The sequence below is a fragment of the Papilio xuthus genome, unplaced genomic scaffold (assembly GCF_000836235.2).
Source record: "Papilio xuthus unplaced genomic scaffold, Pxut_1.1 DF826933.1, whole genome shotgun sequence".
NCBI lineage: Eukaryota > Metazoa > Arthropoda > Insecta > Lepidoptera > Papilionidae > Papilio > Papilio xuthus.
In genome coordinates, this window is record NW_013531716.1 from 4,728,956 (window position 1) to 4,756,916 (window position 27,961).

The 27,961-nt window shown below is 32.4% G+C and overlaps 2 protein-coding genes across 2 annotated transcripts in view; one reads left to right on the forward strand and one right to left on the reverse strand.

Annotated features, from left to right (window-relative positions):
* Nucleotides 1-27,961, reverse strand: part of Toll-6 (Toll-like receptor 6) — a 153,086-nt gene that overhangs the window by 111,428 nt on the left and 13,697 nt on the right. The gene's annotated exons all lie outside the window — the stretch shown is intronic.
* LOC106122144 (uncharacterized) lies at nt 23,960-27,751 on the forward strand. The gene is made up of 5 exons (XM_013318032.1): nt 23,960-24,390; nt 24,560-24,859; nt 25,361-26,771; nt 26,985-27,314; nt 27,519-27,751. The coding sequence occupies exons 3-5, from the start codon at nt 25,699-25,701 to the stop codon at nt 27,700-27,702; spliced, it is 1,587 nt and encodes a 528-aa protein (XP_013173486.1). The 5' UTR covers nt 23,960-24,390; nt 24,560-24,859; nt 25,361-25,698; the 3' UTR covers nt 27,703-27,751.

The window sequence follows — 27,961 nt, forward strand, 5'->3', positions numbered from 1 at the left end:
ATGAAGTTAACAATAGTATTGCTGTATTGAAACAAAACAAGTGGGCTGTAAAGTTAGTGTTGTAAACAATGTTTATAAAACAATCCTGGCCAGACAGATACAAGTAAAAGTTTTCGACGAAATACCACCCTTTTGGCTTCCTTAAATTGTTATAGCTATAATAAGCGTAGAGCGGCTATGTGACTTTTATAGGCGGCAGTTCTCTCGAGTTTCGGCAATAGCACGTTTTGTCACCGGAGCAATTACTGGCTACGGCTGTGTTACGCAGTTATACAATGAACGACTATCCTGAATGTATTGCGTGAAATACGTATTAAATTGTAAAATTATTTGTAACATTGCAGAATCAAATGATATGCGTAATTTATTTTTTGTACCTTACAACTGCATTGTCACAATGCAATAAAAAAATTGTAATATTAAAAAAAAATAATTTGACAGTGTTGAGGAACATTGCATAGTGTATTAGGTAGAATTAGTATCAGGATAAACAAGATGCAAAATGAAACTTCGATGACTGAAATGTTTTATATTTCTGAATTAAATTACAATTAACCTTTATATAGACAAGACTTTCACAAGAATCGAATACAAAAGCACGAAAGAAATCAATTATTTGCTTAATTCTCGTCTTTATTACAAAGCGTTCCCTGGAGAGTTTCCTCAAATCGTCTCTAAGCTGTGTTACGTGTAATTAATTACCGTCTTAGTGGAAGAATTCCTTCCGTCGTTGGCGAGACAATAAAACGCTTTCAGATTATGATATGAAACGTTGAAAGCTAATTCCAGTCGTAATAAATCTGAGACTTGTTAATTACCAGACGTCTTCGGAGGCGGTCGTAAAGGGCTTTCCCTTTTGTTTAAGGCGCAAATCGTTACTCACTTCAAAGGATGTTTCATTATTAAGTTAAGGGAACGCGTCGACCAGCGACGACGGCTCGGTATTGTAAACTAATTTTCTCTTCAAAACTGCAGAGTTATCTTTCCTCTTGAATGTTAAAGTGGTTATAAAAATTCTAGACTGGACCCACCATCCCCGTCAGACTTTATAAGAGACCTTTCAAAGGAAAATATGTCAATTTCTCTAAAGGAATTAAAAAGTTACCTGCCTTTAGATTAACTTACTAACAAGTTAAATTTTCTTCTCTAATCCAACGCTATTAAGAATCCCTTGAATGTAAATTACTTAATAAAAGCTTTGTCTCACTTTGTAAATACATTACTTCAATTCTTTTGTAACAATTATGTTTTATTTCTCTCATAACTTGGTAAATTAAAGTTATATAGTCTTTAATAATTATATATTATTTACATATACGTAGTGTATTTGAATATGATACGTACTTTACATTAGCAGTAGGCGTTCACAATAAAGTAGGGGCCGACACAAGTGGAGCATAACCTATGACGTTTTTGTTCTATAACGAGCCTTCAAACTACATATTATTACGGCGTCACCGTGTCAGCCCCACATCAAGCTTACATCCGCCCATATTCCGTCATTTCTTACTAACAATCTGATATCGTTTGTTTAAACTGGCTTATTTGGACAACGTTCTAAACAATTCTATTCTAATGAGTTACGTCTGTATGTTTAGAACTTTGTTCGTATACGCTTAACGTTTATGGATTTAAATAATGATTCTGTAATTATTTTTTGACAGATTAATACTGGTTTCTAGTCCAAATTGTTACTATTGAATAAAACACCTGTATTATGTTTGTAGATAGTAGCTTTTAAAGGCAACCGTTGATGTGCTTTTAAGTAGATATCCTTGTTTTGATTGATGAGTAGTATTGTCCCTTAATTTGTTCGACGTTAGATAATTGGGTCTGTTATAAATTAGAAAGTGATCCGAATTTGTTTATCTTAATTAAGACAAATGACTCTGTGTCAACAAAACAAAATTCCGAGGCTGTTTTTAAATTAACGGTTTACCTTTCCACGTATTTTTTTGTGATTTCGTAACGACCAGTACGAAATGTATTCATTGTATTTGAATATCGTAAGTGAGATGGATGGAATCTTTAAAATATTTCTACTTTATAAAGATTTAGGGAAAATGCAATAAACCTCTAGTGTGTCGTAAATCTTGACGTGGGAGTAATCTGTCACAGTTGACTCTCACATTTACATTTATTATCTTCTCAACATAAAACATGAAAACATATTTTATTCAGACAATCGAAAATGTACAAAAATACATATAGTAATATACTATCTGTTAGATTTACTTAACAAAAGTAGCACGTCTCTGTCTGTCTAATATATTTCACAGCATTTTTAAATTATTAAATTACAAAAATATGTAATCACCATCAATCTTGTATTTTGTTAATTTAAATAGCTTTTATAAATTTGATTGCAATACAGAAACAAGACAATGGCAATCTAAAATGCGTGGTTTAATTCCACCTTGGCAATGGACATACCAAGCTCCGTGCAGACTTCATTAAACGCTGTAACGCGTGCGGACGCCGGCCTACAGCGCAATCCCGAAACTAATCTCTTTTGTTTGCATTTTGTACGAGAGCCAAAATCTGAAACGTAACTGGAATCAAGCGAAAGATGGACGAAATAAGCGCACCGCATGATTGTACTCGGATTGTAAACATTTCAGAACGTGTTATTACGGAATTCCGCAAATCCTAACAAAGATTTGTAATGATTATTTGATCTGTTAATACATTTTGAAAGCTGTTTCGATCTCAATAATGTTTTTGAGGAGTAATTTTTTTTAATTTTGCAAACTTTATATTCTTATTGATGGTTTTATGGAAAAGTAATAACCATATAAATAGGGAATAAATACAATAAAAAAAAACTATAATTTAATCGAATAAATTTTCTTGTCGATCATATTTGCGTATTCTTGATAATGCAAAGTTTTATAATACTAGATAAAATAAGTTTTTAATTTATTATAATATTTCATATATTTAAAGTAAGCAATAACATAATCTTATTAAATAACTAAGTATAAAAATAAATGAATTAATTAATACTATATTAAATAAACTATATACTAAAACTAAACCAAACTAAAAATTAATTTAATTTAATTAATTTAATTGCTAATTGATATTCCAAAATTCAAAAGCTCTTCCTAAATGCCGGTTAGACATTCTAAAATGTTTTGACAACATTTCTATTCCACATTTATTAAAGATGATTCAACTGAGCCATCAATTTGCATTGTGCCGTATAGCTGACTCAAATTCCAGATTGTGTTACCAATTTATGTGACATTCTTTTTAGAATACGCTTAGGATAAAGAAATTCTATTTCCACATATTTCATGTTAACCTTTAGCAGGTATTTGTTGAATAAAAATAGCAGGTTTAGGAGAAAAACATTGTGTGATAATAAAATTTGCAGTCTAGAACATAATGGTGTTGAATAATAAAATGTTTGTTTAGGATCGGAATTTCCTAAGTAGCTTCGGTGGCGAGATGTGCTTATCTTACCATTGTAGGTGTGATTTTGGGAGTTATTAAGGTAGACAATAAAATTAGATAGACAAATATTTGGGTTATGACTATGAGGTAGGTTATTTTTGTAGGGGGTTAGTAATTTTAATTCTATCTCCACAAAAATCATTGAAACAAATGAACAACTTTTTTTTAATTTTGCACACATAATGAAGAATATTGTAGTAAATTTAAAGCAAAATAGTAACAAAATCATGGCTGGATACATTTTTTTCATAAATAAAATATAAAAAATACGTCTGACATACAGCACAAAGCAAATTGCACCCCTATGTATGTAATGCAATGGACTGAATAAATATATGTAAACACTTTGCACGAAATAAATTATGCAAAATAAAGTTCGAAATGCATAAAAAGGATCGATTGACACCCTGGAGTTCGAGACCAGGTATTTAGTTAAAAGAGGATTTTGCATAATCGACGTTTGTAACAGGTGCATTGGCAACTGATTTAGGTCCTATACGAAGTGACAAGGGAATCCTTTGCACTTATAAGGTAATATGCTGCTGCCGCCATTTTTATTTATCGTCCAAACACGACAGGGTGCGCTGTTTACGCGCTACTTTATAAGGAGAATAACTAAACTTTTTACTCTTAGTTTTCTTCTTTTCAAAGCGGCCTGTTCGTACAAAGGCTGTTTAAAAGCAAAACAAAGAAAATTCTTCATGTTTACTGTCTTAAATGAATTCACACAAGATATTTTTTTAACTATAATAAAGATAGATTAATCGTTATCGAATAAATAAACGAATGAAACAAAATAGTGTTTTGTTTCATTCGTTATTCATCATAAAAAATGATCATTATTTAATCTACCATTTTAAAATTAAAAATGCGAATTTTGGATGGACGGATGGATAGATGGATGTTTGTTTGAAGATATCTCCGGAACAGCTGAACGGTTCGTGATGAAATTTGGCATACATGTAAAACATAGTCGGGATAAACACAAATGCGACATCTAGTAATTTAACATATTGACAATTGATTTATCTAAATTATATTTAATTTATTATATGAAAGAATCTTCTACAGATAACGACATTAAATTTATAAAGAGAATATAAAATGTAGTTTAGAGAAACAGTAGTCAGTGATTGTAAAGAATATTGTCTCGATAGCGCACAAGGCGAGCCTCCCACGTTGCGACAATCTATAGATATCGCTCTCTGTCGGCTACAATGAAACAAATGCTACTGGAAGCGCCTTTCTCTTAATCTATACTTTGAATATTCATTCGGCAATCTCTGTTTACTTTTTATTGTGCTTATCTAAGCTGAGAGATAACCAACGGATATTAAACTAAGATTTAAAGTTTAAAGAATGGATAAAAATTAAAAAATTGTTAATGAGATTAGGAAGATTTTATATCTTTAGGATATCTTTTTAAACTTCTTCAATGCATTACAATTACAGTCTGTTATAAAAAAAATGTGACATTTTTATAGAAAAATGAGACTGATGACAATATTTTTCCTAAATTTATTTTGGCTTTTTTTAAAGAATGAGATTGGCTTCATTTTTTTACATTTTTGCGACAGCGACGAACAGCGAAAGTCTACAGTAAGGTACAAGACCTACAACGAAAAATCTTTATACTTTTGAGCTAACTTAGAGAAGATCCAGAAAATACTTTATCCAAGTTCCATAAATCACAAATAGTCTATACGTCGTGAGTCACCTGTAAATACTTTTCCGAAGTAAAGAAATCCAATTAAATACATCTTGATATTGCACAGACAGATCATTAAGGTATACGAGTACATGCCTTGTTAGGGCTCCTATTTATACAAAGGTGCTAACACACCAGGAGTCATGACTTGAGGTCACTTGTACAACAATCGATCCCGTTTCTAAGGAACTCATGTTTAATACTTCTTCATGTTTAACATACTTGTCACAAATGGTTTTAATGATTAGAATTTTAGCGGTGTTCATCTGTCGTGTTTTGTTTTTTTTTATTTTATATTTTGCGGATGAAAATGTTTATTTTTTTCTTTCACTATACTTTCATTACTATGATTGTAATATATGGAACTGGTATATCTTACTAACCTTATATTTTATATAATATTATAAATATAAATGCGAATGTTTAGATCGATTGATGTTTGTTTGAAGGTATCTCCGCTGAACGCATCTCGCTAAAATTTGGCCTAAATTTAAAAAAAAATTCGGATATACAAAATATGGTTCGGAATTAAGTGACTTATTAAAGTCACATGAAACTGTTAATTAAATCAAATGACTGAAGAATTTATTTATGCAACTATGTCCATATTAATTATTTAAGAAAGCAGTGGCACTGTTCATTAATTAAACGTTCACCCTCGTTATAATCAACACCTGTTCTAGGAAAACGTTTAATAATGACGTCAAACAGCAGCTGCGAGCTTGTGGCAGAACGTCGGCAGAACGTTAGCTCCTTTCGCAGAGTCTGCAGGAAAATTAAAACTAAATTAATTGTTCAAGCTCCGGCTTAAATCAAAGTGAGTGAATCAAAGTAATTGTATGAATATGGCTAAAATACATTGATGAATAATATAGTCTAGAACAAATCGAGTTAAATAGTGTTAATGACACATTGCATATGTTTTCATTAGAATTACACTTATAACGTAAATTACTATAACTATATTATTCAGTGAGCGACGGGCCGCGTCCGCAAAATAATACCAGTACCACTCATCCTGATGAAGGGCCCCCGATGGGCTCGAAACTAGTCGGTGCCGCCACCGGACGAATATACGTGAGTGTTTAGCCGTGTTTATATATCAGTTTATTTTTTATTTATTTTTTTATAAGAGAAGGGGGCAAACGAGGGGCGGGAACACCGAGGTGATCAACGGCACCCATGGACATCTGCAACACCAGAGGAACTGTAGATGCGTTGCCGGCCTTTAAGGAAATGGTATGCTCGCTTCTTGAAGGTCCCTAAGTCGTATTGGTTTGGAAATACCGCCGAGGCCAGACCGTTCCACAACGCGACTGTGCGAGGCAAGAAATTGCGCGAGAATCGCACCGTTGTGGAACGCCAGCCATCCAGGTGGTGTGGATGGAACCTGGCGGTCTGTCGTTTCGTCCGATTACGGAACTCGGCGACAGGAATCGTTCCAAACAGTTCTTCGGAACACTCCCTCCCGTAGAGACTATTTTAATACACTTCTGAGCTTTGTGAGTAAATGAGACTCCATCCCCTTATTACCTTATGTTTTCATTATTTATATAAAATAAAATATTTATAACAAAAATTAATCAAACAACAGATTTCATAGGCGTTTTTTAAATATATCACTCACTATAAATATGTTATACACTATCATAAAATATCATTTTATATACATATACAAAATATTATTTTAATTGAAAGTGAAACAGAAGCTAATGAGATCATTTACGTAAAGAAAACTTCTATAAAAAGAATTCCTACAAAAATCCGAGCGCGGTATTAATGGAGCTAATTATAAAATGTAATCGGAATCGATTCATTTAGCCGATTGCGCAAGCATCGAGATCTCGATTACAGACCGGCTTACCAACCACCTTATTCGAGTCACTTCGCCGAATGATCGGCCGATTCTTTAATTAGTTGCTTATCAAGATCGATATTCGGTGGGAGCAATCGATCCGTTGAATCTGAACTTTAAAATAATCTATTCGAATAAATCCACAATTGCATACGTAATATTCATATGATAAGAATTTAATCATGTTAATTTGTATTTAAATTTTTGTTACTTGTATTTGTCGGATTCCATTGGAAATGTTAAATTCCTGATCTATGCCGGATACAAAGATTAGTTGAAATAATTTTGTTGGTAGCAAGTTTGGATAAATACATAACTATAAATTCCAATTGACTGTCGATCTTTATTGCAACAAGATAACGTGAAGATGATTGCGTATAATTTAAATAACAAACCCAAATGTAATCTATCTATCTTAAATACTTCATAAAATGTACTTTTAAAATGAATACAGTTACATCATAGCGTGTTAGCTTAAATAATTTGAAAAAAAAACAGTTTTCCTTGAAATTGTAAATCATAAATTCCAAAAAAAATATAAATTAATGATTTAAAGAGCAAATATTTTTATTCTATCAATTAGTCGTTAGCTTATTTATTATTCAATTAAACAGTGGGCAGTCATGTATAAGGCGGTACCAATCGTAAGTGGGAATTAAAAATAACGTCCCTGTTTCCAATCGAATAACACCAAGTCTCATTACCGGTGGCGGCAGATAGCATCTCGAAACCTGCGTCGTTGCTCTTGCTGTCACATCACAAAATGTTCACTGAATTGTAAAAAGACAGATAAAATCTTAAAAGTTAACTACAATCCTAACGTGTGTAACGAAAAAAAAATGTCTTAATTATTTTATTAAATGAATGTAATTCTGTGCATTGAAGTGTTTTTTTTTTAAATTAACATTAGTTAAAAAGTTTTGAGTTTTTTCGAATCCATAAACAAAATCTTACGACATTTTTAGTTATAATCATGAGATTTAAATAAATATCTTTGTATTGAGTGCTAATAATTTAATCCTTAATTGCATATGCAATGGTATGTTATGGGCAACGTTGACTTCGCTATTTTAGCGATTTCAGGTGGCCGCTCGCTCGTTTGCCACCTATGATATAAAAAAAAATCGTATAGTAGAAATACATTAGAAATGATCCTAAGCAGTTTACTACAAAATTATATCAAACGTCTCCTTAAATATTATCAAACAATGTCATTGTCCGTCGTAAAACAGTAACAGCCGTTTAAACAGCGATCAATGTGATCACTACTTGAGTAGAATCGAATATCATTAAACTTGACAATAATTTAGTAACATTTTGACTTAGCATACCACTTCCATTAGTTTACAATAGTATAAGTATAAAATGTACATATGTAGATCGGAAATCGAGAAACAGATTGGTACATGGTGGGATTCGAACCCAGGACTTGCAGATTACAAGTCTAGTGTTGCGACCCCTGTGCCACCGACGCTCAAGGATGAAGATATCATATTAAAATTTCGTCATCAACTGTCACGGAGGCTGACGATACCAAGCCACCTAAGACATACTAATCTACGCATAAGAAATTCGTCATTTTCAATTAAATGAAACCTTTCTAATCTTTATTACATTTAAAACTTAGCTAGTGATATGCTAAACATTAATTTGTCATGAATAAAGAAGTTTGAATAATGTACTAAAACTATATTTATCTTTGTCTTAGAGGTTTTAATTTTCTTTTGATGATTCATGTTATATGACCAGTACTAGAAGCTTTTCTTGCTTAAATCTTACTAATATTATAAATGCGAATGTTTGTATGGATAGATGTTTGTTTGAAGGTATCTCCAGAACGACTGAACGGATATCGATGAAATTTAGCATACATAAAGAAGAACACATAGTGCGGACGCAGTCGCGGGCGACAGCCAGTTAACCATAAAATTCTCTACTCTTCGCGAAGCTCCTGTTTTTTGATTGTCCTCAGTCGACTTGGCCCGTCATGCCGTTAAGATCGTTTGCTGCTCGAATATTTAAATACATATTTCTAATTAATGCGTCAAACGTCTGACAGGAATTTTTCTTTATAATTAATCACTGTAATTACCAAGTCATTCATATTGTCGGGATAATATATTTAGTACTAAGTGGAATTTGATACGCGAATGTTCCGGCGCAGGCGTGAAACTCGCGCAGCGGGCGCCGCGCGTGCAATATTTCAAACTCACCTCGCCTGCTGCGGCCTCGGTATATCGGATTCCTTTACCGGTAATTACTGCGGACATGATTTACCCTTTTTGATTTCTTTGCAGTACCTACTTTGTCTTTATACATTTTTGCCCGTCTGTATATCGCATAATAATGTAATTTACCCATATTATTAACTTCCTTCTAACAATTGATGAAAATGCTTGCTGTTAATTTAAGCGCTTGTAACTGGAAGATTAATTTCATATAAAATATTATTAGCATTAGTCAAGTTATTGATATCTTGCCAATATTCAAACATAATATGAAAACACAGTAAAACTTAACATACTGATTATTCTGAGGATTGACAGAATTGATGAGTAAGAAACGATCAAGTAAGCCCATATTTCACTTCATCTAAAGCATTAACCAGTTCATCAACATTTATATGCCACCGTAAGATAGTGAATATAATACAATAGCCATTAAACAAAAATTGTGAAGTAATCTAAAAATCAATTTGAACTTAAAGTTCAATACAAACAAAATATCAATTCACAATTAGACAATTTAATTTTATTAGTTAAACAGATATTAATAATATTTATACGCTCACAAGTTCATAATTTTCTGTCACCTTATAACTTGACTAGTTAGCGTTAGATCGTAAATAGTCAAAGTTCAAAGATTAACAGCAACATAGACATATGTATTTTAATGTTTAACTACATAGCGGCAATCGGTTGCACAGTCACTCATAAACTGCGACTCGCCTCAATCTAGCAAACTTCCTCCACGAAACATATTAACTAAGCTTTGCTCCTAAACTTAACATACTTTGATAATAATTTGTCGTCTAACAGATGTCGCTTAAGAGACAAACTTCATTTATAATTAAAAAAATATACGAAACTGTTTTAAGTCTTAATTCATAAAAACTTTAACATCTGCGCACGAATTGTCAAGTCTCTCCCGGTGAAATACCACGACCACACAGAAAACAGGCGTGAAATGGAAGCGATTCCGCGTTTCGACTGATGAGTGTGCGCCCCGGAGGCCTAATTTAGTCCTCTTTCCCTTCCCATCGTTTTTCTTAAGTAAAGGATGAGAAGTGGAAGTGGACTTTCCGGATGAGAGGATGCATGAAAAGGGAAAATATTTTCTTTCTGTGTATCCTCTCCTCCGTCGAGTAAAGGTAGGCAACGCATATGCAATTGCGTATCTCTATGGGCAACGGTCACTTCGCTATTACAGCGATTTCAGGTGGCCGCTCGCTCGTTTGCCATCTTATAATATAAAAAAGAAAATTGTGGTCCTAAAAAACAAACATATTTACTTACGTGTCTCTTACACAAATTTTCACATTTCTCACATACGATAAAATTTAATTTACAAATGTAACCAGTTAACTTTTAAATAACTTTTCTAAGTAATTGATCTTTCATTATTATTGTATAATGAATACAAGGCGGTCTGTATAAATTGGCAACTTGAAACCACGCGCCCCGAAAGCCATAACTCTACACCCCCTCATTAAAAAAGGAACGGCCTTCAGAGCATTGCATCTTGTTTATTATTCGTATGTAATAGTAGACGAAAATTGTAATAAAGGCCAAAGGATCCCTACAAGACGATAGATAACAAGCTCTGTATGCGAAATGCACGGGTTAAGATTATGAATTGTAGCGGTGAAAACTATGTTTTGTAAGGAACTAAATTAAAAAGGGAAGCGATGTCCATACTTATATATTTTTGTATTAAAGATTAGCTAGCGGTAGACATGAAAGTAAAAAAATAATAAAGAGAATTTGTCTAGGTCAGTCTTTGCAATAAAGTCCGTCCTTTTTAACAGAGAAAATGTGATGCGGAAACATATTATTGAATGACATTATTAGAGTTCAAAATTGTTTTGTTATAGGACTGTATTATTTACTATAACATGTAAGTTCATCAAAAAATCTGCTACGAAAACATCTTTCATAATTGTTATAAGACTTCCTTATTACAAAAACCGCTACAATCTTATCACTTAAAATATTATCATAAACTTAGTGCAGAGTTGATTTATGCCCACATTCGGTTCGTGCGCTCCGCGTACGTTGTAACTGTTCCTGACCTCAACGTCTCATCAACAAACGCTAATCCCACGGGATCAAAACTTTGAAGGGTTTCATCACTTACATGTACCAAAAATGTTCAAAATTAATTTAAACTAGGCATGTACTTGAATAATTTATTGGTATAAACTCATAACACGGTCTAAACTAATATTTCTATGATTATATCTATGTTATAAGCTGACTTAATGTGTAAAGTACTATAGTAGTAAAGTTTTATAATGCCTCGGTACTGTGTATTACTTAAATATAGCAAGATATTACTTACTTGTGAACTTAAACTTACTTTGTTTCTACGCTTTAATTACTTTTCTGTTATATGAATGTGTTTCTTTCTATTTAAGGGAGTTTTATTTATATTGTTAACTAATAGGTATTAAATTAATTCAATTTCAATTGATAAGTCATGAAATCACTGCAGACAATAAATTATTTCCCCATACATCATTTAGCCGAAAGGTTGGAACGTGATATAATCCGTTATTATTTTAACAACGAAATACGAACGTCGACAATTGTTCGTGAATTGTATTGTAACAAACGTTCTATGTCGGGACCGAAACGAGGTTAAAAGCGAGCGAGGAACAATGTTTTGTGAACATGTCGATCAAATGTCAATTTAACACGTGGAGGTAAGAAAATGTATCGACAAGAATAAGGCATAGTTTGAATATGTAATGCGTACCTTTTTTGTTCTACTATTATGCGATATGGACTTACATATATTTTATTCTGATTTCGCTTAGTAAAGGAGTTTATTCATTTTTGTATGGAATCCAGATCTGAACAAAATCTATTGTAGTTTGTTGTTGTTGGGTTAACATAATATCTATGTGTTCCTTATTATCTCTAGATTACAATGGTAATAAAATTTAACAAATTATATAAATTGCAAATAGAACAAAAATTAAGTGTCAAAAAGATACAATCTTAAATTTAATTACTTTTGGTGATGCGCGACACATTCTTTAGTAAAGTTAGTTCAATACATATTTTTGTAAAAAAATATCCATTTACAATAATTAAATCAATGTTTTCGAGGAAAAAATTAAACTCGATTAAATTTCGCGCATTACGTTTTTGTAACTTCATGGTCACACGTCAATCTTTGTGAAGAGTTAACGAGCTGGCGCTCTGTGAACTTAATAAATTATCTTAGTCGCCTACAGCGCGTTTCCTAAGGAAACACGAGATAACATAAAATTACTTCAAAAGTAACCCATTTTGAAACGAGGTTTCAAAACCAAGGTCTGCGTCGCTCTCTGAGGGAAAACATGTGACGTAGTCCCGTAGTTAAAGTCAGCGATAAAACTGAATTGCGTTCTGTAATTTACTATTGTAAATTCTGTTAGCTGCCATTGATTTAATGTTCAGATAAAACCTCCGCATTTTTAAATTGTATTATTTCACACTAGCGCTCGCCCACGACTCCGTGCGCGCCGAGGTAAAAAAATTAATTAGTAGTATGTTTTCTTTCAGGCTATGTTCTAAATTATGTCAAATATTAGCGAGAAGAATACAGCCGTTCTCGAAACACCTTTTTACAAACATCCATCCATTTATCTATACATCCATCCAAACATTCACTTTAATAAGATTAGTTTTTACTAAGATTAATTTAACTGCAAAATCAAATATGTGATTTTGAAAAGGTCTACAAACGGCATGGTGTCTATTATAGTTTTATTACCCAGTGGCGTAGCAAATGACACGAAATTATAAAAAAATAATATAGTGTGGCTGTCGCTCAAAAAGTTCCCAAGCCCATTAGAATCAATCATGTAGGTCCCCATTACAATATTTCTACGTGCATCGGTGCAAGTTGGTGCCGTACATTATGAGGCTCGTCGGATAAACATCGCGTCGTGAGCGAATGTGGCTGTTAACACGTAACGAGGTGTGGAGTATAAGCCCACCAGTCATGATCATGTCTTAGCCAGTTATTCGCCGACCACTGACCTCCGAACCAGTAGAAAAATGGCGTAAAAACATCAGAAGCAATTATAAAAGTGATGATTATGTTAAAAGAATAAGGTTCAATTTTGCTTACAATTTAAATTATTTACAGCAGTTTTATGTTTAAAGGCGGTAGACGTCGGCACAAGCGATAATTTGTATGCTTCATTGTAGTATTATCTGTACGTGTTCTACGTATAACAAGTGTAAAAGAAGAAATACAAGTGTATAAATAAGGAAATAAGAGGGCATAAGTTTTAAAGTTGCGTTTTGAAGCGAAGATTAAAATCACTCTGTAATTATATAGGTTGTAAAAACAAACCAGATGATAATTTTAGGTTGTTTCTTGCGTTTGTATTGTTTTACAAAAATATAACACTGTTTACCTTGTTTTATTAATACTGTCTGACTTTTTGCATGGGCTATAATCATACACGGTTCTTCATTTTAGCGTTACAACCATACATTAAGACAACCAATTTATTTGTATGCTAATTGCATACATGTCATTGAAACAATCAGACGTAGTTTTCGTTATTATTAATTAAATACCATCTAAATGTAGAGTAAGGCGTATGAAAATCGTAAACTGGTATGTTTTGAAACGAAGAATATTGAAAGTAAATTGAAATCTTTAATTGATTCTGAACAGTGGTATACGCTGATATAAAAAAAATCGGAATTTATGATGTGGTAGGAAGTACAATAATATGTATAAGTGCATAACAAAACCTAGTAACGCAAATATTTGTGAGCTCCACAAAGCATATATTCTAACGCTTCGTGTCCTCCAACGCAGCCTTTGTTCCTCACCTCTGTTGTTGATAGACCAGACCACTCGGGGTTGATGCTTCGACTAGTTTATTAATTTATTTATTTTTCTCTACTATTTTTATATCAATATTTTATTACACTTTACATCATTTTAAATGAAAACCTTGCCTCCTGTGATAAATAAGTGAAAAAATATGTTTTTTATCGTTTCATTCATGAATGGGAACGTAGAGGTGATACGACGGAGATAATTATTGAAGTTCATGTTATCCCTTTATTTTATGTTTTGTAAAAATATCGTTTCATAGCGATTTGTTTAAAATAAATCTTATAACCAAAATTTTATTGTTGAATTTAATTTGAGTGTAGTTTGAATTGTACTAAAAAGGTCCTAAGTACATACACTTTCATTTGGAGATCCATAGTGTATGCCAACTCCTCTGAGTTACGCGTGTGAGTTATGAATTATTGTAGTTGGATATACTTTAAATTATTTCTATTATAGATAAAGCTAACAGATGAATCATCGTCAGCTCATTATAGTCCCCACCGAGGGGTTCGGAGCCTACCCTAAGTAAAGAGTGGGCCATAGTCAACCACGCTGGCCAAGTGCGGGTTGGTTGACTTCACAAATATCTTTGAATTTCTTCTCAGATATGTGCAGGTTGCATCACGATGTTTTCCTTCACCGTAAAAGCGTCGGATAAATGTACATATGTAAATCGGAAATCGAAAAACACATTGGTACATGGCGGGATTCGAACCCAGGACCTGAAGATTGCAAGTCAAGTGCTTAACCCCTGAGCCACCGAGCCTTTATAAGAGTTTATTAACAGAATGCTAGAATTTAAATGAATTGCGCTATTCTCTGACAGTAAATAACAGTGGAAATAAGTAGCAACATAAAGCCGCATCGTTTACCGTCGGTGTCCTCTCCTGTAACTCAGACACACCAGATTATGCACTGCAAAATGTTAAGTGACTCTGTTGAATTAAGCTTGATTGTTCACTTTATTATTTAAGTTACAAAGAGGATTTACGTTGCGCAGGTTTAACATTACTCAAGGAAGTTTATCAACTAAATTCTTGTTTTCATTACTTATAACGTTAATTAAATGTTAATGTTATTGTCTGTTTACATGTTTTAAGAAAGTTCTACGAATAGTGTGCAAAATATTGTACATCCATGATTACTTCGCATAGATTATTTATTGTAAGAAGGCTAAAAAATATTTGTAAAATGATTTTTTAAGACTTTTTTTCTGAATACTATTGTTAAGAATCCTGACTAATGAAATATTTACTTAAACAATTTCATAAATATATACAAGCGAATGTTTTAAATTTATTTATAAAAGCTATGTTACATTTAAGTTTAAGCAAATACAATTAAATTTTAATCTCCCGTCCGGTGGTCTGTGAGTAAATACGTTAAGTGATAACTTAAGCTATTAATTAACTAAGTTATCTAACCAAAAGTCTCCAAGTTATCTTTAATATTTTACATAGTTTAAAGATTACTTCGAGTTATTTCTTCAATTGCCTTTAATGACTCAAGATTTTTATCTAATTGTAATTTACTCCATTTGTTTTAATGTTAAATTAGTTTTTATAACAAAACTTATCAAAATTAAACAGGTTTCATATCAGTAATTTTGGAATATCAACTTGATTTAACTTGTCTATGTAAAGTCGGGAATAACCACTTGAATTAAATATTAGCTTGACTATATCTTCAAAAATGTGTCTTTATATTACAATAGCTATCGCCCGCGACGCCGATCGCGGGGATTTAAAAGCTTATTAAGAAGTCTATGTGTTTCCAAACTATGTTCTTTATCTACGCCTAATTTCATCGAGGTCCGTTTAGTTCTGGTGATACTTTCTAAGAAACATCCTTTAATTCATTCATCTGAACATTCGCATTTATCATATTAGTAAGATTATTCCTTCAACTATTTTTTGCAATGTCGAATAATATTTTTTAGAATTTTACATATGTTTTATTAAATATGTAAGGCGTATTAAATGTTACGATAATATAATCTTTATAATAGTCATCTTACAGTTACAAATATGTGTTTTAAAAATAACACGCTGTTAGACGCTGGCTACACTAGATAATAAAATAAACATGCACATTATGCACAGGTAATGTACTTAATATTTACGATAACTTCTGACTCCAGTAGGAACATTGTTACACGAGAATAGAGTATGGAGTTATGCTCTGTGAAACTAACAATATTCATGCTTGGAGTTAATGAAACCACCTTTTAACATGCAGTGTCGTGGGCAGTTGCGAATAGACTCCCCAGAGATAATGTAGCTGAAATAGCTACTTAGGTAATAGAAAAGTGAATTCATTATGCAGTATACTGTGGTTAGGGGTAGTTTAGAGCGTTAAGTCGCTTATAGAATATAAATGGAACGATATTATTTAAAATGGAACGTTTTGAAAATCGCATAAGCATTTCTTAGGATTTTCAAGCTTACATTTTGATTATTTTTCTAGTATCGGATTCTAGTTTTGATAATGTTCCCAGAATATAAAACAATGTACGAGTCGAATATTTATTACATTTCTAAGTTTCGTGTACTAGTTTTTAATACAACCGGCAGCGATGTCTATGGTCATTTAATTTCCATAAAAATGCATTACAACACGAACGAATTATAACTAACGAGCGATTCAATCAAAAGCAATGATGCTCGTCGAAAACGCATCATCAATTCTATAGGAATAAACAAAAAAACTAGCGCGAGAGTGGTAACGATTGATTACATAGGAATTCAATCTCGATGGAATGAGTGACCACGCTGGCCCTTTTCATTCATTAATTAATCCGAAATGCGCGGAACTCACAAAATAATAGTCTCTTAAAACGATTACTCACGTGGAAGCGTCAATCGCACTTGTACAGATGTCAATTAACCTCGGATTGCGAACACGAATACGTTAAACGGCGGTGCGATTGTTTCACACGTTTGATTGCACTGATAGTTTTAATTAGGAATACGCTGTTCGCACGTTAGCTACAATAAAATATTAATGTTGTTTGTATGTACAGTCTGATTATTTTCAATTTCAATCACTATCAAATCCACGTACTTTCTTTTGTTCAATATTAAAATAAAACAACCTACAACGTTTAAATTTAATTTTGCTCGATCTATATTGTAATTAGTAATACTGCAGAGTCGACGCAATGTTAAGTATTGGTCACATTTTTACTAAATAAGGAATGAAAGAAAGTGTAATAGATAATTTATAAAGAGCATTGGTGGCTCAGGGGTTAAGCACTTGACTTTCAATCTGCAGGTCCTGGGTTCGAATCCCGCCATGTATCAATGTGTTTTTCGATTTTCGATTTACATAGTACATTTATCCGACGTTCTTACGATGAAGGAAATCATCGTGGTGTAACCTGCACATATCTGAGAAGATATTCAAAGAAGCGTGTGAAGTCCACCAACCCGCACTTAGCCAGCGTGGTTGTCTATGGCCTAATCACCCTAACTTAGGGTAGGCTCCAGCCCCTCGGTGGGGATGTATAGTGAGCTGATGATGATGAGCATTTATACAATAAAATCATGTTGACGAAATATAAACATAATAGTATTCTTCAATATTATTTTGCTTTATATGAACAGAATATCTCATCAGTTCGTCTCTCGCAATCAAACCTCGTACTTTACTAATTGTCTTTCCGATTGCACCTCTGCAATTAACCGCATCAAGCGCACCGCTACCCGGACGGAATTGCCAATCAGTTAATGACTGTGTATAGATGTACTATCCGTAATGTTGTTTAACACTCAACTTGTTTGACATATAAACGTGACTGTTTGAAATTGTACGCTCTGGAATTGTCATGTCTATGGTAACGTTAAAGGAACTATTCATTAGTGCTCCAGAATTTGGTCCCTACATAAAGATTCGATAATTTAAGAAAGGAGCAGAATAATTTTACACAACCATTATCATCATATACTTTAATTTTTTTTAAAATAAAAAAAGTCTAAAGGATGAAATACCGCCATCTATTGGATGCATTCTGAAAATGTAAATATTTATTAATTTTTATGAACCAAAATATTTATATGTAATTTTTTTTATTTAACATACTCGCTAACATCTAATTTTATTAATTACGTCCACAGACGACATTTCACTCGTCAAAATCGGTTTATTCGTTTAGACCCTTGGCCATTAAGAACAAATTTACACGCATATAAAGATCAATAGAAACAAACTCACATACGCTAGAAAAACAGTATCTGCAGTGGAGTAATAAAAAGGAGAGGTACACTTCCCGCGTATGATTATTAAAGGACTAAGTTTGTGATATAAGCTCTAAAGTTAGATGCTTCAAAGTTTAACGCAGTGCGTTAATAACCGTTAAACGGCTAGTCTTCACCTCGTAAACGTTTGTCCGTTTAGAACTTCGATAATTATAAAGTTTGCAGACCATTTGTAGTACGTTCGCCGGCCGCTAATTAGACCGCAGACAAAAATTAATTAATTCTCACTAATACGGGGAACACCGCAGGGCGCGTTTGCCTTTCGGGCTGTCGACGTCATATTAAGCCAAAAAAAATATTATAACTCGAATGCAATTTATCAAGCCTAATTTTACAATGAGGTATTTTAATATTCCAGTTTTTGATGAATTTCCTAAACTGTTATTGTAAATTTTTACGATTGCAGTAATTATTAGTTTTCTGGATCCGACAATTTCTGTCAACATAATTTGCTAGGTAAGGTGTAATCACCAAAATAAATTTTTCAACCATTTTAAAAAGGACGAGTCGCTATGAAACATCTTATAAGTCTAACAATTTTAAACCGTGTACTTTTGAATTGTTTATATTCAAACAAGGATATTTGGTCGGATAAGCGAGTTTTCGAGGAGCGAGTAATTTAGTTTGACTTATGCGAACCGGGTCAGATATCCTTGTCGGTCTATACATCTGAAATTCATATATAATATCACACTGAAATATTTATTTATTTTAAGCGGAAAACTATATTAGTTTAATTAAAAAAAGAATGTTTAAAATGTGGTTAGACGGGAAATCATTAAAGATTCTCATTAGTCCATTTACCGAGGTGCATGCGGTTTATTTAGCGAGAGAAAAACAAGCTAAATGTTTTCCGTAACGAAGCTGTAGTCCAGTCCAAGGAATAATTATGTTTATTTGCTAGCTTTTGTCCCTATTCAAATAATGAATTACATATATTCAGCTATAGATATGAGAAAAATAATTTTGTACTTTTAGTGGCTTCCTTAGGAACTATCGACGCAAGTAAATTAAGTCAATTTTAACGTTTTAAAGTCTCCAGAAATGAAGCACACAATGAATGAAGTTTGTGTGAGTGTATTGTTATAGATGGGAAGCGAGTGGAACAGAGTGGAAAGGAATGGTCTGCGGACTGTCCGCGCGGTATTGGGTTACATGGCAGCCGCGACCGGTGAGAGGTTTCATCACAAATTTGAAAATTATGGATAAGGTAATTGTTACTTCTAAAAGATATTTGCTGTACAATTTTTCAACGTATTCATGTACATCAATATAAATTAATATTTATCACCATTGCGTAATTATAAGAAAACTGATGATTCTAGAATTAAATATTAGCGGTTATCTGTCATAGCTTTGCAAGCAAATCATTTTCTTCTTTGTGCATTCTACAAATTTTTACAATCTTTCTAGACTGTTCGTGTTCAACATGTATCAGTGACCCGTTTCACAAACTACCATCACTCCTACGTGATTTGATACGTGATTGATCGTTGGCTAATAATGTAATGTTTCTTGTAAGACCTAACTTCTGTCAAATTATAATATTAGTAGGTAAATGTTGTTGTATAAGTATCTATAAGCTTATGTTTATATCGTCAGATAGTGCCATTCAAATAAAATGTTATTTACATAATTTTGTTAAGATGTTTCCTTTTTAAAATAATACCACGCATCGAGTTAAAAGTTTTAATTGATAATTTTTAGTTGAAAACACATAACTTGTTTATCAATATTGCTGACATACTTTGCTTTTAATTATTTATGTCGGAATATCCAAATTATTTTTATCGTTCAATGTAAAATCTATGGAAGTCTCACGCAAGCGTAATCTTATAGGTGCGGAGGCGCAGAGCCACAGTGGCGGTCAAACCGAGCTCAAGCCGGGCCGGACTTCATTCAAACTCACTGACTCTGGAATTTGGTGACGTAACATAATGACTCATGATCGAATTCAATATGATTGAATTATACGGAGAGTAATTAAGGTAGGGAAGTCATTTGTAAAATATTTTCGTGATAAAGTAAAACAGACCTTAAGTGCCTACTTCACTTATGTACTTGGCTTAAAGTCCTATGTCTCCGTAGTGGGGCAGAGGGCGTCCACAGTGCGACTACCTTAATGTTTATTTTTAAAATTGAGAGTACACATGTGAACTTATTACTACAAATAGACAATTATAGATAAAAGTAAGACAAGAAAGGACAAATTAAAAATTTAAAGTTTTATGTGATTAGAGGAAAAGCCAGCCAAATTAATGGAAATAAAATGTTTGAATTTTCTTCATTTTTCCTAAAAATGAAGAAGTCAACCAACCCGCACTTGGCCAGCGTGGTTGACTATGGCCTAATCACCCACAACTTAGAGTAGGCTCCGAGCCCCTCGGTGGGGACGTATAGTAAGCTGATGATGATGATTTTAACATTTATCACTTGTATGTACGAAAAATATCTTTAGAATTGAATACGCATAATAGGATATACTCGATTGTAATACATAGTTTCCTTAATGTAAGCGGGGATTAGTAAGTCGGTAGGATTATGACAATTATGAACATTTCGCCATTGAATTTCCATCTGTGTCGAACTATCCAACCGTACGTATCTATTAGTGTATTCCGAATCAAATTAATTGCTGATTCAAGTACATTTGGGATAATTAGAGGATGATATTCTAATAGCTCCTTGTGATTATTGATAATATTCACTTTGATTTAATTAATTAACAGATATATGGATACGTATCTGTAAGTTATCGTATATTCTGTAAAAAATAAAGTATAGCTATATAATAGCTATATATTATTTATATCTTTATTATTTTAAGTTCAGATAGTAAATTTAAAATTAGCTAAACTTGAAAGTAATTTCTCAAATAATTATTTATGAACAATGCATAATTATACTTTTAAAAATATGAATTAAAAATTATCTTCATTGATATACTAAACCAATTATTTTCTTTACTTATTTGAATAACATCATTTTATTAAAATTAAAGTTTATTTTAAAGATGAATTCGGCTGTTTTGTAATTATCTTGAACTTTCAGCTTCTCCAGAGGTTACTAAGATATTTGCCTCGAATTTAATTATTCAACACGTGCTCGACGCTTGTCGGGCCTAATACAAAGGCATATAATTACCATAATTTTGTTAACAAATTTCGTTAAAATTATATGTATACAAATTATAAACATTTTAGACGTATAGAATTTAAAAGAAAATAACATAAAATAAAATATTAAATTATCTAGTGAATAAATTTAATAAAATAGTCTACTATAAAACATTATGAAATAAAATTGTAAATACATTTGTTCAAAATTAAGTTCATCTTACACAATTAATCAATTTGTAATATTATTCGCCTTCATAATATTAATATAATAGTCATAATAAGGAAATAGTCAGATGCTAAAGGACGTTCCGTTAAACTGAAAAGTTGACAATATGTCCTAACGAAGCAACAGACAACATGTAAAATCAGTCTTAAAACAACTAAGGATTAGAAACTGATTAATTAGGAATTTAATTACAATTTGACCATCTTAAAAAAAATATTAAACCAAGATATCAAGGCAAAAGTCAACTAAGATAGCCAGGATCAAGAACATCATTAAGTTTGAGACATTTTCAGCGTATACGAAATACAGGGGGATGGTTATTTCCACAAACTGCTACTAACTAGGGATAGAGTATGAAAACAAAAACACAAATAACTAAGCATTTCATTACAAAAGGCTTAATTTCAAAAAGCTCGAGCTTGAAAGAGGATTTACATTTTTTAGCCTCCGGAGAAAACGAGGGTGGACTTAGGAGTGCAAATTCAGTATTTATAAGATTCTGGGATATTCACAATTATCTTTTTATAAGGTTCTACGCGAACATTCCTAGTAATAAGTCTGATGAAGTTTGTTATTTCTGTATTACTGGAGCTACAGTACTATATTATTATTTTTACTAAGATACAAAGAGCAAAAGGCTAATATTCTTAAATAACAAGGGTACCGTGTTAATTTAACTAATAAGGACAAAATTGATGTTAATTTCGTAGACAAATATCTGGAAATAGCTTGGTTTTAACGCAATGAAATATTCAAATATATAATCTTTTTTAGCTATTTGCAGCATATCAACATTGAAAATAAGAAATTTGAAATTCCAACTATATTAAAATTCAAAATGCCGCAGCAAAAATATGCACTAGTTAGTCGGAAGCCAAGAAGGATGGACGGTCGCGTAAGTAAGCTGAGCTGATTTTATACGACATTAAATTCCAATTGGGGACTTACCCTTAAGTGGAGTGTGCTTTAGAATATTAGCAATATGGCTAGCAATGCCAAAAAATTCTTTCATTTCCCAGCAGTTACCGAATAATTGAACTAATGATATATTTTTCTGAACACGAAGTTTTAATTTTAATGTAATATAATAATATTAAAACATTGTGTTCATTTACATTGCTGACTGTTCCGTAACAATCTCTACATAATTTAATATTAAATTAATATTCAGCCATAAATTTATCGCAACAAAGATTGATTCTATATAAAAACGGCTAAAACTCACGTATGTTCGTCCGGTGGCGGCTCCGCCTAGTTTCATGCCCGTCGGGGGCCCTTCATCAGGGTGAGTACTGACTGGTATTATTTCACGGACGCGGCCCGTCGCTCAAATCCACTGCTGCCCAATGTATTTCCACAATTATGACCTTATCATTGGTGCATCTTATAGGGAGACCCTCCTACTAGTGTGGTGGTAAGAAGCAAGCATAAAGTATCTACCTCCCTATACATAACATTATTACGGATCCAAGTTACAATTAAATTCCATCTTCATGTTTTAAAATAAATTATTGTAACACAACGAAACACAATAGCTTTTATGGCTGCTATACAATAAACGGTTATGAGGATGCTTGCTAAAGTATTCCAAGATTGTACAAGTTTTAAAATTAAGTGGATTACTCCACATCCAAAAGAGAATACTTGTAAACTTTCGCCGTTCTCGATTCTTGCCTTGGAAAAACAATAAATCGTTCAAGGAGAACAAATAACTCGACTTTGCAAAATTAGCTCAAACTTAATTGTTGAGAACAGAATAGAATTTGTAATTAACAAAGGACTTGGAAGACGACTTTTATTTTAAGATCAAATGTAAAGCATCAATGCATTTAATTCTTCTGCTTACGAGTTAAATCGAAAGTGCTTAAAGTTGATTATAAGACGTTATGGCAGGACTTATTTTAAACTGATTAATTTTAAAGCTGATAATATCAGTTCAATTGATGGACCAAATAGTTTAAACTGAAATGATTTACGCATCATACAGGTTTTATTAATTCTTTAGGTCTGTTCGACGAAAATTTAAAGGGTCTTAGGGTCAAATATTATCAAAAGCCTGTACTTTTTGACTGCTTAAAAAATTTGAAGTTGTAGAAAACTTGATACGTTATATTCATAAATGTATACATCTTTATTAGAGTTATTTTTTTTAATAATTATAAAATATTCATCTACTATAGAAAATATTGCAAAACCTTATTTTTCTGTAAAAAATTCTATCAAACTTGAAAAAGAATAAATTTCTAATGTCAATATGACGTGCTAGTTGTAAACAACAAAATGATAAGTTTATTTTACACGTTTCATACAACAAATTTTATTTTTTTACTTTTACTGTTTTATGGTGTCAAATGTAACCCGAAGCCAGTCGGAGAAGAGTGGGTTTTATTAACAAAACCTCAGAATTATCGAACGAATACAGTTAAAGATTTAACAAGCCCTAGGACTTTTACACCTATTTACGATGACATTAGCAATGTGAAATTTGATAAACTATTTCCATCAGACCCATTCCTTTATGACCAAGACACAGAATTTACAACTCCTAAACCTGGTCACCGGTCTATTTATAATACATTTCCATCAGAAACAACATTAAAAGGGGACCAAATAAAATATTCGGATGTAATACAATGCTTGTGGTGTTTTACGGATAGAGGTTTTATGTCTGATGAAAGTTGTTACAGCGGTAAAACGTGAGTATAAAATAATATTAGGCACGAAAAGTTTTTAGAATTATATTTGGATGTTAAAATAAACTATGAATTTTGATAATAATTTTCTTTCTAATATTTGTGATACGCAATAAATCTTAAGATTTTTAATGATATTTAAATTTCACAATCATATTTTTCTTCCCTTAAGACCAGCAAAATTACGATGTTCATCGAATGAAATATGCTATACGGAGCTTCATCCACAGTATATAAGACGAGGTTGTTTCAAGCCGAATAAAATGAATAAAACCTTTGTATGCAACTGTCCACTTTGCAATGATAAAACTGTATACCAATCAGTTTATTACGAATATAAAAGAATATCTGATTGGGATTATCATAACAAGCGAATTCAAATACCAATAGCAGGAATGCAATTAATATGTAAAACTTGTGAAACAAGAGGTCGTGATGCTCTTACTGATGATAAATGCAGATTTGGTACAATGTAAGTAAATGTATAATCTTTAAACGAAAAAAAGGAATATTAATTTTCGCTAATTTGTTTATTTTTAGTCTTATCGCCCATGCAGCATTGTTTTTTTATATCATAAGTTGGCAAACGAGCGAGCGGCCACCTGAAATCGCTGAAATAGCGAAGTGACCGTTGCCCATAGACATGCAATTGCATTGTTTCAAAGTTCAATAGTAAAATAATCATAACAATAATGTCAAACCAGGCTACTTAGACACGCAACTAATATAATGTTGACGGTAACTTCTATATCTGTGTGTGTACGGATTTGTCTTACTAATATTATAAATGCGAATGTTCGGATGGACGGATGGATGTTTGTTTGAAGGTATCTCGTGAACGGCTGCTTGGATCTCGCTGAAATTTGGTGGACATATAGGTCTTTCTTTAATTCAGCGCGGACAGAGTCGCGGTCGACAGCTAGTATTAAAAACTTACTTAGCTATGTAATTAACTGTAGTCTTATTTTTCTAGTGATGATTACGTGGTTTGTGGACGCAATCAGGTGTGCTATGTAAACCATGATGAAGAAAATGATTTTGTTACAAGAGGATGTATAAATACTCCAGCTTACAATTCCATGTTTTACTTATGTAATAATTCGTTGTGTAACTCTAAACCCTTCAATATACCTAAAATACGTTCAGAACAATTACTGTTAAATGATATGTCCCATAACAATTCTATTCATACCAAGAGTATTGGTGTCACCATAAATGACTTCAATGTATTTAAAATATTATTTTTATTAAAAGCAGTATTTGCTATCATGAAACATAACTTGTCATAGTCGTAGAATTATATTTCTAAAAATGACAACTTTGATATACGTATTGTCAAAATGTCACAACTTTTCTAAAACAATGAGAAGAATTGTTTTTAATTTATTTTTATTAATACATTTGGCGAATTGCATTGAAAAGCAAACGCCAAAGGTTAAAAACCTATTGCCTAACTTTCGCCGACAAGTTGAAGAAATTCCAGAAGAATTTACGACAGAGAAAAGCGAAGATGACGCAAATTTAAATTTAGTTGCCTTCCTTGTTAAAAATGCTAAAGAAATATTTGGTGAGACCGAGGATAACACTGACGTTGTAACAAAAACCTCAAAAATTACTGAAACAACAACATTTCGACAAAAAACAACATTGCTTAAAGATAGACGGACGTTACCGGCAGACCGAACATTTTCTGACGAGAATATATTTCTCGAACAGAGACCAGCTCTCGAAGAAAGAACGGTACTCAAAGAAAAAACATTAACCGAAGAAAAAATATGGCCTGAAGAGAGCACATTTCCCATAGCAAAGGCATTTACCGAAGGGGTATCTATAGATGAGGAAACTTTTAACAAAGAAGGGACGTTACCCGAAGTAATGACATCTTCTGTGCCGTTTTCCAAGAAAACATTATTTGCTGTAAAATCATCTAAAAGTCTGTTAAGAAATTTAACCACTAATACGATTAACGATTTCACTACTGTATGGTCACCATCTTTATCAAATCCACTTGGTACTATTTCTTCTACCACCACTACCACGCCTACTACGACAAGTATCCGTTACTCTTTGTCCAGTCCCTTGACATCCTATTTAGAAAATACAACGACACAGTCGTACAAGTTACCCACAAGAACCACTGGTATAGAATATACAATAAATGTTGAATCAATAAAAAGCGACCTATTGAACATAACGAATGTTCAAATTATTGAGAAAGGCAAAAAAGAACCAATCATGCTTACGAGAAAACAAGACCGCATGCATGACGATATTTCTATCTATAACGTACCAGTTGCTGCAAAAGAAATAGGCTCATTAAAAAGATCTTGTATAGCATGTAATAATATTCAAATGCACGAATGCAATGAACCTAAAAACAAAATGTTAGTATGTAATTATTTATTACTTTTCCTTGCGTTTGGAATGATCTGAAGAATAAATATGTAGGTATTTCAATTTCAAAATTTTACTCCTCACGCAATAACACTATTGCCCTATTTCTGCTTTTTTGTATGTATCAATAGTCAACTAATCATTAATTAAAGATATGTATTGAAACTAACGTGCCTTTTGACTAATTTTTTTTCTGTCAACAGGCTTCCAAATACGCGTTGTGAAAATGAAGAAGATTTGTGTTATACACAACAAACTCCGTTTGGTCTGATAGATAGAGGATGTTTCAATATTAATCAAAATATATCAACTTACGTGTGCTCCTGCAATCTTTGCAATTATATTCCTATTTCTGATATGCCTTATAAATTTTCTAAAAGGAAAGATTGGCTTGATAATATTATAGATTTATCGAGAACAAGGAATTTTCGCTCGTCTATTTTTAAAAATATGTCGTGCTTAAGTTGTGAAGTTAATACTACGTCTCCATCTTCAATACTGTTGGAGCATTTAAACTGTCAAGAAGGGAATATGTAAGTATAAAAATGTTACGGCTTTAAAGGGGCAAATGGTGCAACGCATCGCCTAATGTTAAATGATCACAACCGCCTATGAATATTATAATATTCAGTATTCAGAAATACTGCAGATTTGCCGGCTATAAAATTACGCGCTTGTGTTCAAGGACTATTAAAAAATACAACTTGATTCATGAATCATTCAATTGCTTGTTTCAGTGGAATTTTACCAAAAGTACAATGCGCTGATGATGAAATCTGTGGCGTCAAGGCTCTCAAGAACAAAGGTTACGTATGGCGCGGTTGTCTCAGAAGTCCACTCTACAACTACTGGTGGTCTTTATGTGATAGTGATTTGTGTAATACTGATAATATTGTGTCTTTATACGATGAGATTCGATAGTGCAATTGTAAATGTATTTAGAGAAAATTAATAACGATTTTATTTTTAATTTGTATTTTTTTTTTCTAAAATCATTCAAAATCTTTGTAAACATGCTTAGCGGCCTCTTATCTTATTTTTCGAATTACTTTAAAACGTGTGTGCTCATTGTTGTCTATTGCTTTGTACTAAAGGAAATTTCTCGCGGAGTCGGTCTTTTAGATAAGATTAGGAAAAAACGGAAACATATTGTTATTGTTATTACTCGGCATAGATACGA